The sequence below is a fragment of the Balaenoptera physalus genome (assembly GCF_965194825.1).
Source record: "Balaenoptera physalus genome assembly, chromosome: 15".
NCBI classification, from domain to species: Eukaryota; Metazoa; Chordata; class Mammalia; order Artiodactyla; family Balaenopteridae; genus Balaenoptera; species Balaenoptera physalus.
The window spans coordinates 80,200,031-80,227,875 of record NC_138894.1 but is presented as its reverse complement, the minus strand read 5'-3'; the positions used below and the strand labels follow the sequence as shown (position 1 = coordinate 80,227,875).

At 41.3% G+C, this 27,845-nt stretch overlaps 1 protein-coding gene across 2 annotated transcripts in view; it reads right to left on the bottom strand.

The window, feature by feature from the left end:
* LOC309644099 (uncharacterized protein) overlaps nt 1-27,845 on the bottom strand; it is a 391,248-nt gene that overhangs the window by 279,743 nt on the left and 83,660 nt on the right. For both annotated transcript variants that reach the window (XR_014254231.1, XM_082427531.1), the window contains exon 2: nt 7,479-7,570. Coding sequence is in view for 1 of the 2 variants with exons in the window: in XM_082427531.1 (XP_082283657.1) it covers nt 7,479-7,570 (92 nt within the window). In the remaining variant the exon portion in view is untranslated. The remainder of the gene's footprint in view (nt 1-7,478; nt 7,571-27,845) is intronic.

Here is a 27,845-nt window from a genome sequence, read left to right as displayed (position 1 = left end):
ACAGCAAACATCATTCTCAATGGTGAAAAATTGAAAGCATTTTCTCTAAGATCAGGAACAAGACAAGGATGTCCACTCTCACCACTATTATTCAACATAGTTTTGGAAGTCCTAGCCATGGCAATCAGAGAAGAAAAAGAAATAAAAGGAATACCAATTGGAAAAGAAGAAGTAAAACTGTCATTGTTTGCAGATGACATGATACTATACATAGAGAATCCTAAAGATGCCACCAGAAAACTACTAGAGCTAATCAATGAGTTTGGTAAACTTGCAGGATACAAAATTAATGCACAGAAATCTCTTGCATTCCTATACACTAATGATGAAAAATCTGAAAGAGAAATTAAGGAAACACCCCCATTTACCATTGCAACAAAAAGAATAAAATACCTAGGAATAAACCTACCTAGGGAGACAAAAGACCTGTATGCAGAAAATTATAAGACACTGATGAAAGAAATTAAAGATGATACAAACAGATGGAGAGATATACCATGTTTTTGGATTGGAAGAATCAATACTGTGAAAATGACTATACTACCCAAAGCAATCTACAGATTCAATGCAATCCCTATCAAATTACCAATGGCATTTTTTACAGAACTAGAACAAAAAAATCTTAAAATTTGTATGGAGACACAAAAGACCCCGAATAGCCAAAGCAGTCTTGAGGGGAAAAAACGGAGCTGGAGGAATCAGACTCCCTGACTTCAGACTCTACTACATAGCTACAATAATCAAGACAGTATGGTACTGGCACAAAAACAGTAATATAGATCAATGGAACAGGCTAGAAAGACCAGAGATAAACCCACGCACCCATGGTCAACTAATCTATGACAAAGGAGGCAAGGATATACAATGGAGAAAAGACAGTCTCTTCAATAAGTGGTGCTGGGAAAACTGAACAGCTACATGTAAAAGGATGAAATTAGAACACTCCCTAACACCATACACAAAAATAAACTCAAAATGGATTAGAGACCTAAATGTAAGACTGGACACTATAAAACTCTTAGAGGAAAACATAGGAAGAACACTCTTTGACATAAATCACAGCAAGATCTTTTTTGATCCACCTCCTAGAGTAATGGAAATAAAAAAATAAATAAACAAATGGGACCTAATGAAACTTAAAAACTTTTGCCAAGCAAAGGAAACTACAAACAAGATGAAAAGACAACCCTCAGAATGGGAGAAAATATTTGCAAATGAATCAATGGACAAAGGATTAATCTCCAAAATATATAAACAGCTCATGCAGCTCAATATTTAAAAAACAAACAACCCAATCAAAAAATGGGCAGAAGACCTAAATAGACATTTCTCCAAAGAAGAGACACAGGTGGCCAAGAAGCAAATGGAAATCTGCTCAACATCACTAATTATTAGAGAAATGCAAATCAAAACTACAATGAGGTTTATCACCTCACACCAGTTAGAATGGGCATCATCAGAAAATCTACAAACAACACATGCTGGAGAGGGTGTGGAGAAAAGGGAACCCTCTTGCACTGTTGGTGGGAATGTAAATTGATACAGCCACTATGGAGAACAGTATGGAGGTTCCTTAAAAAACTAAAAATAGAACTACCATATGACCCAGCAATCCCACTACTGGGCATATACCCAGCAAAAACCATAATTCAAAAAGACACATGCACCCCAATGTTCATTGCAGCACTATTTACAGTAGCCAGGACATGGAAGCAACCTAAATGCCCATCGACAGACGAATGGATAAAGGAAATGTGGTACATATATACAACAGAATATTACTCAGCCATAAAAAGGAATGAAATTGTAGAGATGTGGTTGGATCTAGAGACTGTCATACAGAGTGTAGTAAGTCAGGAAGAAAAAAACAAATATCGTATATTAACACATATATGTGGAACCTAGAAAAATGGTACAGATGAACCGGTTTGCAGGGCAGAAATTGAGACACAGATGTAGAGAACAAACATATGGACACCAAGGGGGAAAGTGGCGGGGGTGGTGGTGGTGGGATGAATTGGGAGGTTGGGATTGACATATATACACTAATATGTATAAAATGGATAACCAGTAAGAACCTGCTGTATAAAAAAATAAAATAAAATTCAAAAAATAAATAAATAAATGTTTAAAAACCCAATGTATCATTAGTATAAATATACAAAGAACTGTATATGATTACAACTAAGTTTATAGAGTGAACAATGTAATAAAATATTTAATTCAAATATAATAAAATATATTAAAATATATAAAATATAACCAAATATATAATATAATAATAAAATATTTAATTCACATGTTTGAATTAAATATACATATATCGCTGAGAAATCATATTCGTTGAAACCAGTAAGTTTAAAATGACTTTTCTGGCACAGACTAGCACAGAGCATGGAGCACATGGAACAAAGAAGAAGATGTGTTCATGATACAGAAATAAAACCATGGCAGTTAAAAGATAAAGAACAAGGGGGAGCCATGAGGGAGAGATTTGCCCTAGTCAGATGTTTCCAAGAGATTCATCGATTCCACCCCAAAAAGAAATTGGAAGCTAAATCAGACCCAAAAATGTACAGTGAACAGATTTACTTCTGTGTGCTCAGGTTTAGGTTAACTGGCTTGTAAACTCTACTGAGTTCTTATTTCATAGTGTGCATGTCCTCAATTAATCACTTTGTGGTTATTATCCAGCTACAGTTGAAGAACTGGTTTGGGAATTTTTATGAATGGATTATCTCAACCTGGGAAACTCACCTTGGCAACTGTAGTCAAAATAAGGAAGATCAACTCAACTTGGTTCTCTCCCAGAACAGGGTCTAAAGAAGGTCCAGTTCTGTCTGAAAATGTCTGCTTCATATTATACTAGCCCTAGATCTGAAAAGGGGATTGATATTCCAAGGGAAACCTCACCTCAGTTGTTTTTAGGACAAGTTACCAAAAGATATTTATCTCCCCAAAATATGCACCACGTCTTCAAGGTCTCTGGCCCCATCCAGTTTCTCACATTTGATGCCAGCTCAAGGCCATCCCAAGTACCCTCACCCTCAACTGTTCTTAGAGGACATAGACCAGCACTGACCAATAGGAAAAGAATGCAAGCCACATATGATTTTAAATTTTTAGTAGCCACACTTAAAAAAAGTAAAATGAAAAATGAAACAGGGAAAGTAATTTCAATAGTATGTTTTCTTTAACCCAATATATTCAAAATATGATCATCTCAACATGTAATCAACATAAAATATTATTCAACAGACGTCGCCCATTCTTTCTTTGGACTAAGTCTTTGAAATCTGCTATGTATGTTTTACACATAGCGAGTCTCTGTTTGGACCAGTCACATGTCATGTGCTCAGCAGCCACGTGTGGCTCCTGGTCGTCCTTTTGAACAGTGTAGACTAAATGACCTCATTCCAAGTCCTCCATCCCCAGCTGTCATGTCCTAGACTAGGCCCAGGAACCAGGCCTGGATGCCGGTACCCACCGTGGTATTTGCCAGTGTCCCTCACCTACGAGTCTGAAGTGGGCCAAAGAGAGCCAGCCTCTGTGCCCACAGGACCTGGCTGGGCAGCAGGTGCCAACTCTCCCCGCAGCCCAGCGAGCCGGACCTCGCTTCTTATCTAGGATCTGCTCTCTGAGTGGCCGTTCTGAGTCCTGATGAAACAGTTAACTCCCTTTATAAAATTTCTGAGAGGATGTTTTATTTCTTCATGTGAATTAGAAAAGGCTATTTTTAAAATCAAAGAATAATCTTTAGATCTTTAGGGGGAAACGGCTTCCTCACCAGTGACCTGTGTGTGCACTTCACCCTTAAGGAGCAATGGCCTCCAGAAGGAAAGCTCATCACCGCCAGGGAAGGTGAGTGTCAAGCCCGCTTGCATCCACCTAGCCCTCCCCAGGTCAGTGGGGGAGCCGGCCGGAGAGCAAGGAGATGAAAGCAGGCTCCTGGAGGGGTAAGTGGGAACACGTGCTGGAGACGTTTCTTTGAAAATCTAATCCAGGGTGTGCAGGAGGCTCAGCACCTCCTGGACCAGGAAGCAGTAACGAGATAATGCGTGAAATGATTTAGTGGCCCCTATCACCTCCTCACGGGGCTCAGCAATGCCACTGTTAGCACTTCTGACACTTAAGACACCCCAGGAGGAGACAGTTATTGTCACCCCAGAGTGAGGAAGGAACCTGGATGCGGGTCCTGAAAAAGGAAAGTCCAGGAAAGAATACAGAATGGCAGACAGGGTGCGGTGGGCAAATGTTGCTGACTCCCTCTTAGTGTCGGGCCCAGCGCTCAGGACAAGGCACAAAGGGCTAAGGTGGCAACTCAGGCACTAACCCATTCTGTGGTTCTCTGGGCTCTCTCAGGGCAGGCTGCTAGCCAAACGTTGGCCTGACCTCTCCGGCACCCACCTCCATAAGGCCAGCAGTGGATGCTACGTGCCACGGTGCTGATGGAGAGGTGGGCAAGTCCTAGGGCTACCAATCAACCTATGTATTCCCATGTCCAACAGATGCATATTAAACACCAAGGTCCCAGTTAGCTTCTTAAAAAGATCACCTCAACATGCAAACAACCCAAGTGTCCATCAACATATGATTGGTTTAAGAAGATGTGGTATATATACATATATATATATATATATATATATATATATATATATATATATATACACACACAATGGAATATCAGTCATAAAAAAGAATGAAATGCTGCCATTTGCAACAACATGGATGGACCTAGAGATTATCATACTAAGTGAAGGAAGTCAGACAGAGAAAGACAAATATTACATGATATCACTTGTATGTGGAATCTTTAAAAATGATACAAATGAATATATATATACAAAACAGAAACAGACTCACATACATAGAAAACAAACTTATGGCTACCAAAAGAGTAAAGGGAGGGTGGGAGGGATAAATTAGGAGTATGGGATTAACAGATAAAAACTATCATACATAAAATAGATAAGCAGAAAGGACCTACTGTAGAGCACAGGGAAATATATTCAATATCTTGTAATAACCTATAATGGAAAATAATCTGAAAAAAATATATATATATAACTGAATCACTTTGCTGTACACCAGAAACTAACACAGTATTGTAAATCAACTATGTTTCAATTAAAAAAAGATAATCTTCCCCCCAACTAATTGTGTTTTAACCAGTTTTGGAATCCTGAATCTGTGTTCTCTCCGCTCCTTTCTCCCTCCCTTGCTCTCTGTCTATTCTCTGGGTTGCTGAGTGTTCCTTATATGAACAAAGTTCTGTGGAGGCACAGAGCACAGAGGAACTAAATACTGTAGAGCTGTTGGCCAAGACTTCAGGACTGTGACATAAAAGCCGGAACTGAAAGGTTGGGTGAGAATTTTTCATGTAGAAAATGAGAGGAATATCCCAGACAGAGGACATAATAGTCATAAAGCAACAGAGCTGAGAGAAGGATTAGCAAGGTTGAATCCAACCTTAGAGAGTTCATAGGCTGCCCCAGGCCAGCTCAGAGACTGGACCTACACTGAGGGTCTCCTAGCTTCTGTAGATTTCTTTTGGCACATGGCACAGTTGGAATGTGTCTGGTCTCTTCTATAATTTCACTTGCACACCTCTGATTTCACATTTCTTTTTTTCTAGACAAGCACAAAAATAATCCCTGAATTTGACATGCCCAGAGCTTCCTAACATCCTCAGGTCTGTGAGCTATTCTTACAAACAGCATAAGTGACTTCAACATTCCCTACCAATGCAGCTGTAGCACTTTTAATGTTTACAATCCTGTGCCACCCTGGGCCTGAGATGCTCTTCCAATTAAACCCTGGTTACACTTCTCTTTCCAAGTGCGAAAGAATCCAATTAAAGTTAATGAAAGTAATCAGTCTGCAAGTCTCAGGTTGTTCTGCCCCATTTGTGAATACAGGTAATAACACCCACTGACCTCGTGGAGGGAGAGGAGGCGCCATCTTTGACTGCAAATGAGCCAGACCTGAGCCAGCCAGGGAAACCCGGAATTTAGGAGGTCACCCTGTTTGGACTCCCACACAGAGCTCAGGATCCCATTAAGCATTAACTATAGGAATCTGTCCTTTAAGGAGCTTCCGACTCATTTGGCTGCCATATGGCTGGGGCTTAGCAGTGCCTCCCGTAAGCCTGAATTCCTGGGACACCCTACACTTATTTTCAAGATGCCATTCATCGCATTACTCTTGATTTTCTATCTGGCTTCCAAGAAGCAGCTCCCAAAGAATAACACAGTTAGAGCACCAAAAACCCGTGAGATGAAATCAGCTCAAGTCCTCTATCGGAGCTTGCATGACCCTTCTCCAGCCCCTGGTGCTAACTCTCAGAGCACCAGATGGACCTGCTGGGTGTCAGCTCAGAGGGTCAGCCTAGGACCCTTCCGGAAGCATCAACGGGACCCACGTCCTCATGCCAGAGAAGCTGTGAGAACACCCCTCAGACACCAGAGACTTAGCAGGAGCGTCACTTGTCACCATTCATTCCGGAAGGGCCTGTCCTCCCGGGGCACTCCTTCTGCCCAAGTGCAGTTGAAAAACCACACACCCACCTAAGCTGCATTTGCTCCTCACTGTTCTGCGTTTGTTTTGAAGGCTGACTCACTCGACAGTCATTTCTTGGCATAATCTTGAAGTTTTGACCTCAAGTTATGGTCCCATGCTTTCTGTTTCCTCAGATCACTGTCCTTAGACGCGAGAATCTGACCCTGGCCCCATCTGATGCCAGTGAAGGAGCCTGTCCCTGTTCTCGGGGAGCTCGGCTCTGGCTGGGGAAACAAAGCCGACGCTTGTGAGCAGTTGGAAAACTGAACAAGGCAGTAAATAATTAAGTGCTACTTAATCACATAATTGATTAATTATAACTAATTGCTACTTAAATGAACTGCTCTAGTCCACATTGATCTTCCTCGGCTCTGACCTCATAGAGTGGTCATGGTCTGAACCGCTTACTTGGGCATTTGCACATTGTCCGGAACATTCTTCCCATCCTCTCATGGATGAGTCTCCTCTCTCATGACTGGTAGTGTCCTCAAGGGCAGGACCAGGTCTTTTCAGTTTCTTCCTCCTCTGTCTCCCACAGCAGAATCAGCCCATTCAAAGCATAAGGCTCTTTGCTTAATAAACACTTGGTGATTAATGTCAAAACTGTGGACCAGTGTTCATATAACCAATGTGCCCCAGCTTCACACAACGATGAGTACAAACTAGGGTCACACAACCACAATCAACTTTGCTTCATTAACTTAGCCCCCTAAGCATGTCCTTGGGAATGTCCCATCTTATGTTCCTCTACTCTGTCTTGTGAAGCCACCAGGATAGTGGTTCTGTCATTGGCCACACTGTCCTGCTAGGATCCATCCCACAGCCACCACTCTGATGGCTCACGCAAGACCCTTCTTTCCCCTATGTATTGTTTGATGGATGATGCAAAGGAAGGGCAAGCCAGGGAGTTGCCCACCTACCTCCTTCCGCCTGTGCTTCTTTAGGGTTCCAGGTCCCCTGCTAGGCTCTGAGCAGCTTGAGGAATCTCTATTCATCACTGGGTCCCCATTACCTGGAAGTGACACAGTAACAGTCAGCTAGGGCTGCCAGAACAAAATACTGCAGACTGGGGGGCTTAAACAACAGAAGTTTATTTTTTCACAGTTCTGAAGGCTGGAAGTCCAAGATCAAGGTGTTTGACTTGGTTTGATTTCATTCTGAGGCCTCTCTCCTTGGCTTGCAGGTGGCCACCTTCTTGCTGTGTCTTCACATGGTTCTCCCTCTGTGTATGTCTCTGTCCTAATCTCCTCTTCTTATAAGGACCCCGGTTAGCTTGGATTAAAGTCCACCATATGACCTCATTTTACCTAATTACCTCTTTAAAGGCCCTATCTCCAAATACAGCCAGATTCTGAGCTACAGGGGTTTAAGATGTCAACCTATGAGTTGTGTGGAGGACACAATTCAGCCCGAAACAGCCACTAATAGCCTAAGTGCTTAATAAATGTTTCGGGCTTGGTGGAACAGAGAGAGATGACAGATGGACAGATGGATGGATAGAAAACAGAAAGGCTGCTGAAAAGATATTTGGCCCTGAGCAAAAGGTGGGATTAAGAGGTGAGGAGATTCTTTCCTAGTCCTGGGCCCTTTCTACTCCACCACATCCTTCCCTTTCTCACAGGAAGAGACGGGCTTTCCAAGATGGGAATTCCTCTGTTCCCTCCCCAGCCACAGGGCAGTGACTCCACGTTGTCTCGATGTAAATGCGTGGAGTGAGGGCTGCTGTCCCCACACACACCCCTGGGTAGCCGTCTGGCTCTCTTCTGGGGGTAGAGCAGAGGACACGGCTCAGGCTGTGGCTTCCCAAGCAATGCCAGAAATGCTAACTCAACACTGAAATGAAGACTTCTTGTAAATAACCAACATCTAAAAGGGAGACAAAAATCCCAGAATTGGGGCCTTTTTGTTTTCATGTTCAGCGAAATCGTTACTGTTGTTGAACAGGAGCTGTGCTCCCAGCAGGGGGCGCAGCCCAATAATTACGGTGCGGCCAGGAGTGCTCAGGGTCAGGAAAACAAAGAGGAGGAAATCGCCTGCACAGATTGGCTCAAATACCAGGTTCAACGAAGAAGAAAACACAATTTGCTCATTTGGAAAGTGACTCTGATGACATGAAGGCCCTACGCGTTGTTGGAATTCAGGGGGAAACAGGGCAACAGCATGGGGAACCCCGCCCCCGCGCCCCAGGAGAAGAGATAGCGCCCTGCTTTTAGACCAGAGAACAATTTTGTGGGCCGAGCAAGTGGACAGCGGAAGAGACCCTCTGTCGCATTTATGAGTTTAGGTCTTCAGGTCCACAAATCAGCAGGGCTCCAAGGAGCTCTGAGTCCTTGTCTTGGGGCAGTGTCTTTGAAGGTGCCCTTGGCTCGAGCTCCAAGACAGGCAGCATTGCCCAGGCACCTCCAGGAAACAGGACCCCCCCCCCTTTTTTTTTAAATTTTTATTGGAGTATAGTTAATTTACAATGTTGTATTAGATTCAGGTGTACAGCAAAGTGAATCAGTTATACATATACATATATCCACTCTTTTTTTTTTTTTTTAGATTCTTTCCCATATAGGCCATTACAGAGTACCGAGCAGAGTACTGAGCAGAGTACCGAGCAGAGTACTGAGCAGAGTACTGAGCAGAGTACTGAGCAGAGTTCCCGGCACTGAGACAGGCTCCTCTGAAGGAGCGCTTCAGGGTGTCACCGATGGGATCTTCATCACTAAGCTGGGACAGGGGCGTGAGCTCATGGCTGCATCTGCATCCATCAACCATTCTAGGACCCTCTTGCAAGTTCCTTTCTCTTCATTTCTTCCTCTGCACGGTGTGACATTTAAACCTGTGGTGACCCAGTACAGAGGAGCCAGAGAGAGGCTGTGAACGGTCATCATGCTAGGTGGCTTCTGGGTCAGGGTGTCACCCACCTAGTTTGCCCAGGACAGTCCAGGTTTACACCTCTGGTCCCAGCATAATCATTAACACCCAAAGTGTCCCAGTTTGAATACTAAATTAAACAGGTATCCCGATTCTCTGGAATTTTACAGGACCAGATCCCCACTCTTCCATGCCTTTCAGCCATGACTCTCCTGATGGGTCCAAGCTCCACCTGGAAAAGACACCCCGGATCAGAGGCCTTTACACAGTGCAAGCAGGTCCTCCCTTTGGGAATTAGGAATAGAGAGCCAAGGAGAAGATCACTGCGGGTGTCGGACATCACTCAGCCCAAGGTTGCTGTGCAACCAGCCACCCATACTGAGCACATTCGCCATTGTCTCCGTGGTCTGGGGGTCCACCGGCCTCCCAGCACCCCTCCACCCCCCCCCTCAAGGTAGAGCCTAGCCACCTTTCTGGAGATGAGCCCCCTCCCCCTCTCTCCTCAGGCTCCCCAGTACCTTGGCAATTAAGCCTCATCCTCAAATGTAATCCAGACATGTCTCTACCTTTAGATCCTGCCTGGGCTGAGGCTTAGCAGATCTACCCTCAGATACAGAAACAAAGAGTTATTTCCAAAGTATAATTGGGGTTCTTGTCATCACCAGGGGCTAGCAATGAGCAGGGAATAGGAGACGGTTTTGTGAGGGAACTGATCTAAGTTGGAACTTAAAGCACAGGGAGGCTTTAGATCAGTGGGAGGGGCGGGAAGAAGGCCCAGGGACGTGATGGCACTGATGTAGGGAAGAGTGAGGAACTGGCCATCAGCAACCGGGCAGCAGAGGGCATGGGGCAGGGGTCCGAGGTCAGGCCCTGACCACGTCCCTGAGAAGCCCGGACTACCTCACACCCGCTCTCCAGCTCCCACAGATCCTGCCATCTGTGCTGTTCCATTTAATGACACTGTCTGGCATTTGATTGACTCTTAAACATAATGCTGCTATTGTGGACGAAGTTTAGTGTCGTTGATTAAGTCATTGAAAATTGAAATAAAACGCAAAGACTGAACTGTTCACAATCATCCAGTGAAACAGAATGACTTTGTAATCTGTAAAAAAAAAAAACAAAAACAAAAAAAACAATGGGACACCCTCAGTCTCCTCCCAGGAGTTTCTGACCAGGCTGGGCAATTAATGGGTGAGTGGGCTCCGCAGAGCCCAGGGAGGCCCATATCTGCTCCTGGCATCCTTCACTCATGTACGTGACCTCACGGTTTCTGCTGCTTTCCTTTGTGCAGGAACTGTGTGTTTCGGCCTTTAAGATTCCAATTTTTCTTCTAATTCACGTTTTGTTTGTGAAAGGTGCTCAGCAGCACAAAGATGAAGTTAGCTAAAGACAGTGTTTCCTTCGCCCACCTGGAGAAAGCACTAAACTGTGGGTAATACCTACCACTTTAGAAATAGGAAGAAAACAGAAAGGATTCTTTTAATCCCAACAGCTATTTAAAAGATAAATGGTAAATACAAGTGGAATTATACCACCTAACCATATTACCAGCAGTCAATTGCTGTAGAATAAACATTCTCATTTCCAGGGTGTTCTACTATATTCAAAGACATGGAGAATGGCACCAGAAGAATTTATCACTGACTTTTGCTAAATTAGATGTTCCCGAGGTTTGCCTATATGGATGACGACATTTTTAGCACTTCAAGGTCCTTGCAAGAAAAAAAGTCTCCATAAAAATTCAGGATGGTATCGTTATCATCAACACTTTAAAATTGACTGTGATTGTTACAGCAGTTTTAAAATCAAAGAGACCTAAAAAGAAGGGGGAAATTATATGTGTACTCTGTATTTGAATTTTTATACATGAGACTTAAAACATAATATCGCGATGTTTACTTCAGATAAATTTGTTTTCACCAAAGACTTTTTCCTGAGCCAAAGTCGATGCAAAGTTTATCGAAGACCCCGCCAAAAAAAGAGTTTATTGAAGACCCATCAGCCAGGTAATATCCATCAATAACCTGCCATTAACCAGCGTGTCATGTTTGACAGTTCAGCTCTCAACCTGTTTAGCTGTGCTTTCCATTTTGGCTGCTGTCCTAATTAATGACTAATCTATAAAACGGGGATAATAAAACATACCTCATACATGCAACATACATAATTATAAGGAGTGAATCATGTTGCACATGGTACCTGGCACAGTAGATGCTTGGTAAGTGTTTGAATTTTATGTTTCTTTTTACTTTTTCCTGGCATTTTGTTAATGCTTATGATCTTTACTCTTGGGTTTCCAAGGCTATTTGGAAATAAATAATAACAAAATCGAAAGATCTTTTTATATGATAAAATCTCCTGTTGTGGCTCTATCCCAAAAGCCACTCAAAGGAATCAGAAGCCTTGGGTATCAGTTTGAGGCTTTTTGGCTGGGGCTCCCACACCTCAGAGACTTGAGACCAAACTTTCATGGTCACCATGGTCCAGCTCTATCCCAGAGGATAATCAGATTAAAAACCTAGAAATGGACTGAATTGCAAACATATTTATACTATTTTACTAGAAATGCACTTGTACTCCTGCATCATTTTTGCTTCTTTCCCTACTTTGGATTCTCAAACTTCCGCTTTAGGAAAATTCTCAAAATTACGATGGGTGCCCATAGCCTCCCCCCAGTAGCAGATCTGGGCTTCCTGGTCATCTGTTCCCTAATCTTTCTCTCCCCTTCCCCCTCCAGTGACCCATCATCTGTACGTTTCTCTCTACTAACTCTGTTTACTAAAACTATGCAACCTCCAGAATTCAGAAACAGTAAATTCCTTAGGTTAAGGGCTACAGCTGGCATTGAAATCGTCTATAGGTGCTGTCAATAGCTGGTTCTCAACTAATCACTTTGTATGGAACTGATCTTTTTTGTTACTGCAATGCTGTCAGCAGACAGTAACAATGCTGAGATTTGGGGTCTAGACATTATGTTGGTGCCTGCAGTCAAGCTTATGTTCTGAAAGATGAGCCTTATCCAGACCATCTCAGCTCCAGCCACAGCTGGCCCTTCCACAGTGCCATATGCAGCACGAGCCTGGGACAGGGGATATGGCGCTTCAGTCAATGACCCAACCCTCCAATAGTCGAGGACAGCTGTTAAGAGGGGCACAAAGAAATCTGTAAACCTGCTATAAAGCTTAAATAAGACTTTAAACCTTGTTCATGTTTGAACTTTTTTTCCTTCCGAATTTTATTGTATTTATACTTACCATATATATTTGTGTATACCTATATACATGCCAACTGATATTACCTAACACTTTATAGACACATGGAATCAGCTTGTATATAATTTTATTCTACATAACATTAAATATAAGGCCCAGGTATGGCCTTAGAACGACATGCAATGAAACAGACCACTCTGCAGCCATATCCATCAAAGCCCCATTCAGCAGGACACAAGGGAATTTGAATCATCAGTTAATGTTCTGATCTGTGGGTAATTCCTAACCACAATTTAAGTTTAACCAACCCCATAACTTCTGCAGCTTTCTTGGGCTGAGGACCCACAATGCATAAAAATAAAGGAACTCATCCTGGCTTTTCTCCTCTAGGGCATCTTTATTGTGAGGAGACATTATACGCTCAGACCCATGAAAAGTACTAGAATTAGATTGTTGTGATCATTTTATGGGTTGAGGCCACAGCTGCATCCTCAGAGGCCAAACTTTCTCCTGGTAGAAACTTGAGCTCTACCACATCAGGTTCTTGTCTTCAACCTCTTCCATCTCTCATGCTGTAATTTCTCTCCGCCTGCCCACCAGGCATGAATATGAACTTCTCTGTATGCTGGGGGCACTGGCCTCAGAGTGTACCTTCGTAACTATCTGTTACAAACCAGACCTCCCAATAAAGAAGAAACCACAAATCTCAGACACCTCACCACACAATACTTCCTTTTGATTTTCAACTCTTAGTTGTGGTTATTATACAAAGGCAACATGTGACTTACTGTGTCTCACTGTGAGGAAATGTCAGATCAGGGGAACCAAATATCTCAATTAAGTTTTTGTGAGTCACAAACATGACACCTAGGAGTGCCTTCGGAGATCACCCAGACAACCCCGTCATTTGACACAGGAGGACACGAAGGCATGAGTGTTTAAGAGACCTTTATGCTTCAGTCCTTCTCTCCGGACACCTCCCCAGGAGGTCTCCCATACCCGCCCCAGCGCCAGTCACCCACATAATCGACAACATGCTCAAAGCTCTAATGCGCCAGAGTGATCTTTCAACACGGAGTCTGTCTTCTGCTTTGCCCAACTCACTTCCCACCTCCTTTGATGAGCAGACATATATTAGAACTCTACAGTGTTAACTCTTTTATAAATTTAATGCCTTCGTTAGATCCTTCAAAATAGGTTCTGGTAAAATAACCACGAGTAACCCTCTACATTGGGCATCACTCCGCATTTTACAAAACACTTTCACTGACCTTATCTCACTTGATCGAGTAAATAAACGAAAGGTTTCTTTGTTTAGGGAGAGAGGAATGGAAAAGTCATAGAGTGTTGAATAACAGAAGGGCCCATCAGAAAAAGAGATTCAAAAACATGGATGGGGCTCAGTGAAACATATTTTTCCTTTTTGGAGCTGGGAGCTGAAAGCCAACTTCCCCATCATGATCTCTCATTTGAGGAGCTCAAGCCTGAGAATCTGTCTGAAATAGAAATCAACTGATCTCTGGGTGAGGCACTGACATCAGACCCATCAGAATACCCAGCGCTGGAGTCTGCAAACCAAGTTCCCAAGAACGCTGAAACGCTCCCAGTGGAGTCTGAGCAAGGCAGGGTGTGTATTTAGGCAAAAAGTGCAGATTCTGATCACAGAGGCTGGAATCCAAGGAGAGGCCAGAAGCTGGTTCCAGAAGCCGGTTCCAGCCTCTTCTGACCCAGATGGACTGATTGCTCCCTCAGGGCTGGTTGGAGCTCATGCATATAAAGTCAAGGCATTTTTTTTTTGTCATTGATGATGAAAACATGTTTATAATGTCAGGAGAAATTATGACACATAAAATTCCACTATCAAATCATATCAAGTTCACATTTCTCCATAATCCCTGGTCCTTCTTATCCATATACACACACATTTTTTTACAGCCATAAGAGGTTACATAAAACTGTGTATCCTTTTTTTATGGTATTACTATCTGTTTCGTATTTTTTCGAAGTTTCTACAGTTTCCATGTCATAATGGTCTTGATTTGTATAATCATCATTTAAGAGTAGGGAAAGTTCAGATTATCCTTAAATTTGTAAATAAAGAGAATTTCTGCGTACAAACCTAAGTCAGTTTGCCAGAGAAGAGGTAAGCCAGCCACAGAAGGAAGTCAGGATCCAATTTGTTAGGTGGAGGCTGAGATGCTACAGGTCATGGACATGACTGGGTGTAGCCTCAGGGAGCCAGGGCTATGAAATGACGGCTCAAAGATCAGGATGTGTGTCCAGCAGTGCCTGGGAGGGAGGCCCAGCACCTGGGGCTTGGACGTCTAGCCACCAGGGATGTGTCCTCCTCTGTGAGCTGAAAATGGTTCATCAGACTCCACCAGGGCCCAGCTTAAGCCTCCCCCTTGGCTCTAATTCCTTGGTCACACAGCAGATTGGGGTGATATCCTTCCAGAAATGCTATCCAGAGATGGATATGCCCTGAGTGACGAGCTGAAGCATTCTAGTCACCATCTAGGTGTTTCCACTGTAAATGCATGATCTGCTCTCCACTTACACAACAGGCTCACACAGTTAGTGTCTTCACTTCTGAGGATCTGGCCACCTGGCTCAGGTTTCTGGACACATATTACTGAAAAGCAGTGACCACATCAGGCTGCACGATACCAATAAGGCCCTAGCCAAGGGCAAGTTGGCACCTTTCCAGGGTTTGGCCTTCTCTCTCTACCAATTGGACCACAGCAGGAGTAACTTAACCAGAATATGATTTCTGTTCCCTGGGGCTGGTTATCTTGCTTATTCATAGCTTTATGCTCATCTAGAGAAGATTGACATAAACACCCTTGTGCCTTTGGCTTTTGTCTTTAAGGGATTGTGAGGATGGCTGAAGATTATATTCCTCATCTTGGGGGCTTTTTGCCCACACGGCTTAAAAATTCCAGAATGGTGATTTGGAGTGCCACAGGAATCCAAGAGTGAGAGCAGAGAGGTTTCATTTTTAATTCAGGGACTCAAACTTTGAGTTCCATGGGCAGTGCTTATGGTATCATGTCATGCAGAATGTCATCCAGCTGAACCCCTGTGTCCTGTCCTCCTGTCCTCAGACATGCCTGGCCCTAGCTCATGAGAAAGCTTGAATTGCTATAGACACAAACTATTGCAATGTCCCTTCATCTTCAAATCTCTATTCCCTATTAAATTTAAATGTGAATTATGTATTTGCCTTCCCTCCAGATAACACTGTCTTCTGCAATATGAAATTAGATGGAGGTGACAGGAATGATTGCTGAGTTGTTTGAATTTTAACCATTAGACTCAAAAAAGAAATCGTAACTCAACTAACTCTTCATTAAAAGTACTATATTTCATCCAAGATAGAACATATCAGAATAAAGGTTCTTGGACACGTTTTGTTTGTTGTTGTTTTTTTAATTAATTAACTTATTTATTTATTTTTGGCTGCATTGGGTCTCCGTTGCTGCATGCGGGTTTTTCTCTAGTTGTGGCGAGCGGGGGTTACTCTTCTTTGCGGTGCGTGGGCTTCTCACTGCGGTGGCTTCTCTTGTTGAGGAGCACGGGCTCTAGGCACATGGGCTTCAGTAGTTGTGGCGCACGGGCTTAGTTGCTCCGCGGCATGCGGGATCTTCCCAGAGCAGGGCTCGAACCCGTGTCCCCTGCATTGGCAGGCGGATTCTTAATCACTGCACCACCAGGGAAGTCCTTGGGCACGTTTTTTATGGTGCATGTAAGAATTAAAATTTCCCCATGTATATGTCACCTTTTAATAATATTAAAACTAATATGGCTGATTGTCCCAAGGAAAAAGCCATTCTTTTATATATCAGAGGCCAGCAGCCCATGACCAGCCTGTCAAAGGTGACTTGCATGGGGATTCGGAGAGAAGCCAGAGAACACAGAATGCACCGATTTTCCTGACTTGACTTTCAGCATTACTAAGACTTTGGCTTGCTTATTGCTCTGGCTCTTTCTTCTCCTGGCTAACGCACAGAAGAAGCTGGAATCTCTGAGGAGCAACTCTCTGTCCAAGACTCCTGGCCCAAGGGAGGTTTGGGGCTGCAAGTGCCTCCAGTGTAACATGACCAAAATGGAACACATCATCTCCACAATCCCCTGCACACACACACATATAACAGAGCACACACACACTTATGCTAAAAACACACAACTCCTCTTCCTATATTCTCTGAGTCAATGAATGGCCTCACTAAGCTCCCAGCTGCTTAAGCCAAAACCTGGATAATTCTCAAATCTCCCCTCCTCTGTTCCCCAATAGCCATGAACTCTAAGCACTATCTATACTAATCCCTGAATACCTTATTCTCTACCCCATGATTAGAGTTCTCGTATCTCTCATCTGAACTATAGTATCAGGAGATGCTATAATTAAAGAGATTCCACAACACCTTAAAAATTCAAGGCACTGATCAATCACCAGGTGTACTGTGAGGAGCATCACAGAAACACCCTTGACCTTGAGTCTTAGACATGTGCTGCCTGACCATGAGGAAATGAGGGAGGGAAGCAGTGTCATGATAAAGTGACAACCAAATATAATAACCACCAGATGAGTTCCCTGGAGGGGAAAAGACTGATGGGGTAGGAGTTATCAGGAAGGCTTCCTGGAGGAAGTAGGAACTTGAGGTAAGCCACCAAGAGCAGAACTCAAATCTGTGAAGTTGAGGGAACAGTGGAGCAAAGTCTTGAGAGCCAGGTGGGCTACACAGAAAGAGAGGAGAGGAGACTCCATGTCGGGGGTGGTAAGAAACAAAAAAAAGAAGGATGAGTCAAAATAAGGAGGTAGGTGCTTCTGAGCATGGGTTGGCAGTTACAGAGACCAGGGAGGATAAAGCAGGGAGGCCAAAGTTCCAGGAGAAAGAGGTGAATGAGTGTGAGCTCTCCTCCTTGCTGAGCTCCAAAAGGCAAAGTGGGTGAGTAGCCAGTAAAACTAGGCCTGGAACCAAAACTATTGCCTCTTCCTAGAGCCACCTCTTTGGCTGAGGCCCCAGTGTCTTATTCTGTCTGCTGTCAGCCTGCCCAATCTACCAGGGTCACCACTGGAGACATGCAGCTCTTTTCCCAACAAGTGGCCAATTTCTCCCAGGATCCAGAAAAGTATCCACTTAGACTTCTAAAATCTATAAATTCCAGGGTCAATGGCACCACACTGGACATGTGTGGGGTTAACAGTGGGGAGTTCAGGAAGGAACTTCCAGTGGAAAAGCTCTTTATTCATAGAGGAGAGAAAAGCGTGCCTCACGCTGCCCAGGGAAGCACAGACCTGAGCTGCACATTCCTTTGGGTTTGGAAACCAAATAAATAGGCCCAGGACATTCAAGTTAGCAGAGGGAAATTAAGAATTCACTCCCTGGGGTCTGGAGAAAGTGAACCAATAATAGAGGCCAGGCTTATTTTTCAAAAGCAGATTCTTCCAACCCACTGGGGAGATAAGCCACGGAAGCACTGATGGCCTCCAGGGTCATGTGTGCACCTCCAAGCTGGAAAACAAGCAGTCAGAGGCACCCAGGACAAGAGGCTGAAATCAGACAAGAGAAGGGTGGAACAGGAGAGCTCAGGCTGGGAATCCAGGCTTCATGACTATTCCAACAGCCTTTGTAAGAGTAGAAAGAACCATGGCTGGCATATCTAGGGATATCTGTATTTTCATTCCTGCTCTGCTACTTGCTAGTTGTGGTATTCAAGGAAGTTGCTTACCCAGCGAGGCTTACCCAGCAAAACACAGGTTATCAGACCTCCCGTCCCCACCACTACCACCACAGAGGGTTTGCTAAAGGGATGACTGAACCAACAACCAAGGAAGTAGTTTGTCAGTGTGTGGTCCTATGCTCAAATGAAGGTATGTTACCATCACAATGTGCTCCCCGTGGCCCCAGGCCACAGAAGAGGGAATAGGATCATGCAGAGTCTGGCACTGCCCTCAAGAAGTTCATAATCAGACTCGGAAGAGAGGCATACCACCCAAGGACAATCGTTAGACTGGTTAAAAGCTCCTATCCAGACTGCTATGTGCTGCAGAAAAATGGTGGTAGATATAAGCAGAAAAGATATCCCAGGAAAGTTTGAACATGAGCTGGACCACAAAGGATAGAGTCAAATCTGGAAAGATGGAAAAGGTGAGAATGGAAAAGAAAAAGAAAGCTGCAAACATCAGAAATGTAGGTCAAAGGTCCAGTTTTAGAACTCATTCGTGGCTAATGTACATGCAAGCACCGGGGGCTGCAATCCTTTTTATTTATTTATTTTTCTTTATGAGCAAAGCCAAGAAATCTGAAAACTTTAAGGAAGGGAAAAAAAAAGAAGAAAATTAAGATAACCTATGATTTCATAACACTTGGGATAACCAGTGTTATTTTATTATGTGTCCTTAAAGTCTTTTTCAAATTTTCTTCTGCAAGATCATTTTTAAATGCTTGTATAAATTTTATTACATAAATGTAAAATGGTTAACTCATTCCCCTGTTGATGAGCCTTTAAGACATTTACAAATAATATAAACGATATTTTAAAGTTTGTGATTGGGAATGTGGAATTCTCGAGTAAGGGTGTCTGGGTTCAAATTCTGTCTCCATCATTTATTATCTGAGTTACCCTGGGTGAATTTAGCTCTCTAACTCAGTTTCCTATTCTTGTAAATTGGGATAAAAACAGAACCTAACACTCAAGAGTTTTAAAAAAAAAATTGTGGTAATATTCACATAATGGAAGGCTACTCAGCTATAAAAAGGAAGGAATTATAGGTACATGGATGGATCTCAAAATAATCATGCTGAATGAAAGAAGCCAGAACAAAAAAGAGGGTACATAGGGTATGTTTCCACTTGTATAAAATTCTAGGAAATGCAATCTATATTGACTGAGAGCAGCTCAGTGGATGCCTGGGATAGGGTAGGACATGGAGGAGCAGGAGGAAAGAATTACAAAGGGCAGGAGGAAACTGTGGAGGGTGATGGGTACATTCATTATTTTGATGGCTGTGGTAGTTTCATGAGTATATACATATGTCAAATGTTATCAAATCACACACTTTAAATAGAGTACTCCTTGCCTAAGCTATGCACAGTGTGCTGTGTGCAGTTTTCTGTGTTAATTATGCCTCAATAAAGTTGTAAACAAAACTTTTTTTTTTTAATTTGTGCTAAAATAAGCCACCACCAGGAATGTATGGGCATGCCTTTTGTCTTCTCCCTTCTGAACACTGGGTATTCCTTTATTTTAAACATTTTTGCCAATCTGATCAACAAAAATAAAGGTATCTCATTATCATTTTAAATTGTGTCTGTGATTACAAATAAAGTATAAAATACTTACTTTTTTGTGTGTATTTGCATTTCTTTTCTATGAATTATATGTTGATATGTTTCGCTCATTTTTGCTGGCATGTTTATCCTTTTCCTTATTTATTTCTTATTGTGATTATGCAAGTATGTCTTTCCAGACTTTTCCCATCCAAATACATATACTTTTTAAAAACAAAAATCGGATCATACTTTATATCCTATTCTGTAACCCACTTTTTACACTAACATAATGTGAATATCTCTCAATGTCGATAAATGTGTGGCTACATCGTAGTTTTAGTAGTTAGAGCAGCAATTCTTAATGCTGCTCCTTAAATCATATTTCAGTTTCAGAAAATGGAATGAGGCTCTCCCTCATTTCAAAGGGAGTTGAGAGTAACTTCACAAATCACTTTTTTATTTGTTACAGCCTCATAGAAACTGCAGTAGGTTCTTTGATGAATGACAACCAAGAATCCTCCTCACCCTGAAATGGAACTTTATGAAACTGACTCTTGCTAACTTCTTTTCTTACAGTTCCCTTAGAACAGTGCTGATAATGAAATTTTCAGCTAGCCGCACTTCACTTGACAAATTATGAAGAGATCAATTTGTTCCCATTAGTCTCTTCATTAATACCCAAGATGAGGTCCACTCTAGTAAATAGTGAACAACCTTTGGCTCAGGTAGAAATCAGGTAGAAATGTCTCTTTGTCAAAGTCTTAAGAGACGCTCTTCCTTAAAGTTCAAAAGGAAATACTTTGGTTAAAATCAAAAAGCTGCTCCTCTTAAATGTCAGGCAAAAACATTGGTAACGTCCTATGAGAAATACAATTATTATTCAAGGCAACACATTGCTATGACATTGGGGTTAAGAATTTAAAAGTGACACAGCTTAAGAATGAAAAGTTATGGTTTACCAGCAATAGTAATCTATCTGCTTTGCAAGTTACCTTTGAGTGACACTTAATATCCAGGCTCTGTCATCCAATGGGCTGAAAGAATTATTCAAACTGGGGTCAGTAGAACCTTACTTAAAAATCATCATTCCATTCACTTTTGTATTGTGTTTCAAACAAGTCAACCATATAAATGAGGAAATATTCAGTCTGAAGGTCAGACTGGCTGAGATTTTTGTTTTAAAAACACTGGTCAGAAACAAAGCATTATTTTTGAAGGGAGAAAACCAGGAATTGGGTTGCAATAACCAGTCCGTGGCAGCCTAGGCATTTCAAAAGGGCTTTTTCCCCCCTGATGATTAGAAAGGCATTGAACATTCAGTAAACACTGGGGCCTTCCCTGGGCCCTACGTAATTCTGGGTGCCAGTAAGAATATCATCAGCTAAGTGGACGAAGAGATAGGCATGTAAACAGCTCCCTTTCTGATGAGGCCAATGGGGTTGGGTGTAATCAGAAAGAAAAAAGTTTGCTGTGAGCATAAGAAACCAGTGACTAAGGCTGACAGGACAGGAGAAGGCTCTCTAAAATAGACAGCACTTCTGCCTGAGGAGAGAAGGAAATACGACTTTCCAAGCCCACCCATCTTACTACCTTTGGGTGCATAAAACCAACGTTGGAAATAACTATTGCAAGAGATCTTTTTTTTTTTAACATCTTTATTGGAGTATAATTGCTTTACAACGGTATGTTAGTTTCTGCTTTATAACAAAGTGAATCAGCTATACATATACATATATCTCCATATCTCCTCCCTCTTGCGTCTCCCTCCCATCCTCCCTATCCCACCCCTCTGGGTGGACACAAAGCACCGAGCTGATCTCCCTGTGCTATGCGGCTGCTTCCCACTAGCTATCTCTTTTACATTTGGTAGTGTATATATGTCCATGCCACTCTCTCACTTTGTCCCAGCTTACCCTTCCCCCTCCCTATGTCCTCAAGTCCATTCTCTACGTCTGCATCTTTATTCCTGTCCTGCCCCTAGGTTCATCAGAACCTTTTTTTTTTTTTAGATTCCATATATATGTGTTAGCATACGGTATTTATTTTTCTTTCTCTGACTTACTTCACTCTGTATGACAGTCTCTAGGTCCATCGACCTCACTACAAATAACTCAATTTCGTTTCTTTTTATGGCTGAGTAATATTCCATTGTATGTATGTACCACATCTTCTTTATCCATTCATCTGTCGATGGACACTTAGGTTGCTTCCATGTCCTGGCTACTGTAAATAGAGCTGCAATGAACATTGTGGTACATGACTCTTTTTGAAACTCTTCCAAAATATAGAAGAGGGAGAAACACTCCCAAACTCATTCTATGAGGCCACCATCACCCTGATACCAAAACCAGACAAAGATGTCACAAAGAAAGAAAACTACAGGCCAATATCACTGATGAACATAGATGCAAAAATCCTCAACAAAATACTAGCAAACAGAATCCAACAGCACATTAAAAGGATCATACACCATGATCAAGTGGGGTTTATCCCAGAAATGCAAGGATTCTTCAATATACGCAAATCAATCCATGTGATACAGCATATTAACAAACTGAAGGAGAAAAACCATATGATCATCTCAATAGGTGCAGAAAAAGCTTTTGACAAAATTCAACACACATTTATGATAAAAACCCTCCAGAAAGTGGGCATAGAGGGAACTTACCTCAACATAATAAAGGCCATATATGACAAACCCACAGCCAACATCGTTCTCAATGGTGAAAAACTGGAATCATTTCCTCTAAGATCAGGAACAAGACAAGGTTGTCCACTCTCACCACTATTATTCAACATAGTTTTGGAAGTTTTAGCCACCGCAAGAGATATTTTAAAATCTCAATGATCCTTAAAATAAATTGAAGGGGGAAAAGTGCATTTCAAGTAGCTAGGCTAACGAGCACTTTTTTCATAAAGGTGATAAAAGCAATTACACCTTAACAGAAAAGCTCTCTGTGGATGTCTCCCCAACAATGCAACACTTTATCAAGTTTCATACAAATACTAGATGTTTCCAATAAACTAGAAACTTACAGCTCATTTGAGAGTGAGAGACTCTTCCGCAGAGCACCAACCGCCTGAGAGGAGAAACCCTGGTGAGTGAGGAATCAGGTGCCCTTCAGAGTAGGCATGTAGGGAAGTGAGTGGGCAGGTAGGGAACGGAGCAGCACTCCTGAAGGTCCCCCCCTTGGATGACAAGGACAGGTGCTTCCCAGGAATCAGGGCCATAGGGGTTGAGACTGGAGATGTGAGACCAATAGGCTGCAAGGAATTGGCAAGATGAGTAAGTTTGACCACCCAACACGTGAGTGCAGTCAGTGGGAAAACCCCTCAACTCCCCACAGCTTGGTCTGAGGTCTGCAAACACAGGGAAGAGTTTGGGACCTAAAAAATTAGAAGTGCAACTTAGGAGAAGGGGGCTTGGTGGTCAATCCCTGATCCTTTTCTGAGATCTGAGTTGGCATGAAAGAGAACAGAACCTATAGGAAACGGGAGCTGAAATGAAGAGCTGAGGGACAAAGGAAAACCTGGCCAAGCCCACGGTGAGGCCATTGCTGCTGAAAAGCTGGTCTTAGAGCTTGGGCTGGTTCCCAGGGGCAGGAGGCAGAGGTCCCGCTGCAGATATGGTGATGCCTGGGCAGGATCCAATCATTCTGGATGGTCTGCAAGGCCTCCTATCAGAGGCCCTAGGGCTCACAATATGGGAGACAGGCAGAGAGCTGGCACCTGGGTACTTAGGATAAATGCATTAAAATAATTGCAAGATAATAGATATCTTCCAATGATGACACTAAACAAAGGATAACTGGTATCCCTGAAGTAGAGATATAACAAGTGGTATAAAATAAATGAAAGATATAATAGGAAAAAAAACTTTCCCTTAAATGAAGGAAGAACTAAATCTCCATAATTAAAAGCATATTCCATGTAGACCATGTTGTAGGAAATTTGAGACAGAATGAACACTACCAAGATCAACCCTGGTAAATTACTGAACATTAAAAAAAAAAAAAAATTGAGAGAATTCCTTAGGCATCTGAAAAGAGGAAACAAAAAAAATTTACTTAAAAGACTGATAAATAAGGCTAGCCTCATGTTTCTTTATAGCAACATTAAAATACAGGGAAAGAAGGGAAAGCATATGTGAGTTTCTGAAGGAAAAAAGTGTGATCCAAAAATTGCAGGCCCAACAAAATGTTATTCAGGTGTAAAGGTGTCAGGAATAAAGATGCAGACATAGAGAATGGACTTGAGGACACGGGGAGGGGGAAGGGTAAGCTGGGACGAAGTGAGAGAGTGGCATGGACATATATACGCTACCAAATGTAAAATAGATAGCTAGTGGGAAGCAGCCGCATAGCACAGGGAGATCAGCTCGGTGCTCTGTGCCCACCTAGAGGGGTGGGATAAGGAGGGTGGGAGGGAGACGCAAGAGGGAGGAGATATGGGGATGTATGTATATGTATAGCTGATTCACTTTGTTATACAGCAGAAACTAACACACCATTGTAAAGCAATTATACTCCAATAAAGATGTGAAAAAAAAAAAGTGTAAAGGTGTCAGACAGGCATTCACGGATTCACAAGAACTCAGGAAATACAGCACCCAGTAATCCCCTAGGAGAAAAAATTTGATGACAAAATCTAGCCATACAAGAATGAATGAGAAGTTGTGGTAAAAAGAAAAGAAAAGAGACCTATAATGAGCACTGAACCCACACATTTAAATGGAAGCTAAACAATTTTATATATACATATACTTATACATGCACATGCATACATATGTAACAAATTGGAGAAGTGCTATAACAGAACTAAATAATATGATGTATGTGGTTAATGGTGGTTATCTCTGAAAGTAAAGGCAGTCAGAGGAGACAGGGAGAAGCAATTTTATTTAATTTTTTCTCCCATACTCTGTTTTTAATTGAGGTATAATTTACATGTAATAAAATGCATAAATTTTAAGTATACAGTTTGACAAATTTTGACAAATGTGTAAACCTACATAATCACTACTCAAATCAAAAAAGTATTTAACATCTCCTCCACCCCCAGAAAGTTCCTTCATGCCTCTTTCAGTCAACTCTCCAGACCCCAGAGGCAACCATCGTTCTGATTTCCATCGTCTGTTCTAGAACATTATGTAAATGGAGTCATATGTGTTTGGTTTCTTTCACTCACATGTTTTTAAGATTCATCCATGGTGTTGCATATATGAGTGGTTTATGTTTTATTGTTGAGTAATATTCCATGGCTATACCATGGTGTGCTTATACATTCTCCTGTTGATGGATATTTGAGTTGTCTCCAGTTTTTGCCTCTCACAAACAAAGCCACCATACACATTCTTGTACAGTATATTGTCATCCCTCTTGGGTAAAAACCTAGTAATGGATTAGCTGGGATATAATGTAGTTGAATATATAACCCTATAATAAATTGCCTAATAGCTTTCAAAGTGATGTATCATTTTACCACCAAGTGCCAGATGTTCTACATCCTCTCCAATATTGTTACACTTCAAATTTTAACCATCTAAGTGTGTGTAAGGTGGTGTCTCTTTGTGGTTTTAATGTATGCTTATCCAATTACTGATGATGTAAGCTTTTTTTTTAATGTGTTATTAGCATTTCATATATGTTTCTTTGGGAGGGTCTGTTTAAAAGTGTTTTTGCAGATATTTTCACCAAGCTTGCAGTTTGCATTTGAACTTTCTGAAGAGTGTCTTCTGAAGAGCAAATGTTTTTCACTTTCATAAAGTCCAATTTATCAATTCTTTCTCTCTTAGGGGTAGTGCTTTTTAATGTCCTTTAAACGAATTTTGCTTACTGGTCAAGAAGATATTCTCCAATGTTTTCTTCTAGAAACCCTATCATTTAACCTTGTATGTTCAAATGTGTACACATCCTGAATAATTTTTTGTGTGTAGTATAAATTAGGGTTTAAAGTTTACAGCGTTTTTTTTAATATATAGATATCTAATTGTCCCAACATTGTTTATTAACAATATTTCCCCTCCCCATTAAATCACACTGTCATTATTGTTGAAAATAAATACTGCATAAAATAAGACTGCATTTGTGTGGATTTATTTTGAGATTTTCAAATCTGTACCATTGATCCATCTGTCTACCTTAAAAAAATAACACATGGCTTTGATCACTGTAACTTTATAATAAGTCTTGATATCAGGTATATGTCTTCCAACTTTCTTCTTTTCTTTTCATAAAGTTTTGCCTATTCTAGATCCTTAGCATTTCCTTACAATTTTTAGAATAAGCTTCTCAATTTCTTAAAAAAAAAAAAAAACGTTGATGTGATTTTGATTGGGTTTATGTTGAATCTACAGGCCAATTTAGGGAGCATGAACATCTTAATAATACTGAATCTTTCAATGTACTAATATGGCATATCTCTCCATTTCTTAGGTCTTCCTTAATTTCTGTTTCATATTTTATAGTAGTCAAAGAGCTAGCACATCTGATGTTAAATTTATTCCCATGTGTTTTATGTTTTTAATTTAACTTATATAAATTATATTTTTATTCCATTTCATTTTTCATTGTTTGTTGCTAAAATACACAAGAACAACTAATTTCTGCATATTAAACTTTGATCTGCAGAATTACTGAATTCACTTATTTGTTCTAGTAGGGGTTTTTTCCCCATAGATTTCTTAGGATATTCAACATATATTATCATGCCATCTAGAAAGAAAAACAGTTCTACTTCTTCCTTTCCAATCTTTGTTTTCTTACCTTACTGCACTGGCTAGGACCTCTGGCATAATGTAGACTAGAAACGTTGAGGGTAGATATCCTTGCCTTGTTTCTTGGAGGAAAGTAAGCATTTAATGTTTCACTGTATGATGTCTAATGTTTTGTGTAGGATGTTTGCTGTAGGTTTTTCATAGATTCCCTTTATCATACTGACAAAATTCCCTTTCATTTCTAGTTTGTCAATAGTTCTTATCATGAATGGGTGTTGATTTTCTGCATCTACTGAGATGATCCTGTGGGGCTCTTTTACTCTGATGACATGGTAACCAACACTGGTCAGGAAACTTTGCATTCTTGGAATAAACCACAATTGGCCCTTTTTACATATGTTAGATTGGATTCATTGATGATTTTTGTGTCCTTGTATATAAGGATATTGGACTGTAATTTTCTCTTCTTATATTCTTGTCAGGTTGTAGCTCTTTGGATTGTCTTTATTATTTGTTTTTTATTTTGTTGATTTTTGCTTTTATCTCTTTTATGTTCTTTCTTCTTCGTTTGATTTAAATGTGGTCTTCATTTTCTGGCTTCTTTAGATGGAAGCTTAAATAACTGATTTCAAACATTTCTTCATTTCTAATATAAGATTTAAAGGTACAAGTTTTCCTTTAAGAACTGGCTTAGCTATATCTCACACATTTTGTTAGGTTATATATCCTTGGTGATTTTGCATGAAATATTTGCTTATTTTTCTTGTGATTTCTCCTTCGATTCCTTGGTTATTTACAAGTGCAGTTTCATTTCCAAAAAATAGAGGATTTTCTATATATTTAATTTCAATCCTTTGCAATTTACTGAGTCTTGTTTTATGGTCCAGAACCTGATCTGTCTTAGTGAATATTCTATGTGCACTCAAATAATATGGAGGGATTTTTCTATGACCATCAAATAGGTTAATTTGGATGATGTTGTTCAAGCATCCTATTTCCTTACTGACTTTTTGTCTGTTTGTTCTGTCAATGACTAAGTTATGGATGTTAAAATAATTTATGACTTGATTTGTCTATTTCTCTCTTTAGTTTTATCCATTTTGATTCACATATTTTTGTTTCCAGTTTAACAGTACTAACTTGCTTTCTTTACAGTTCTATTGTGGTAGAATCAATGTACAATAAGCAGGACATATTTAAAGTATACAATTTGATAAC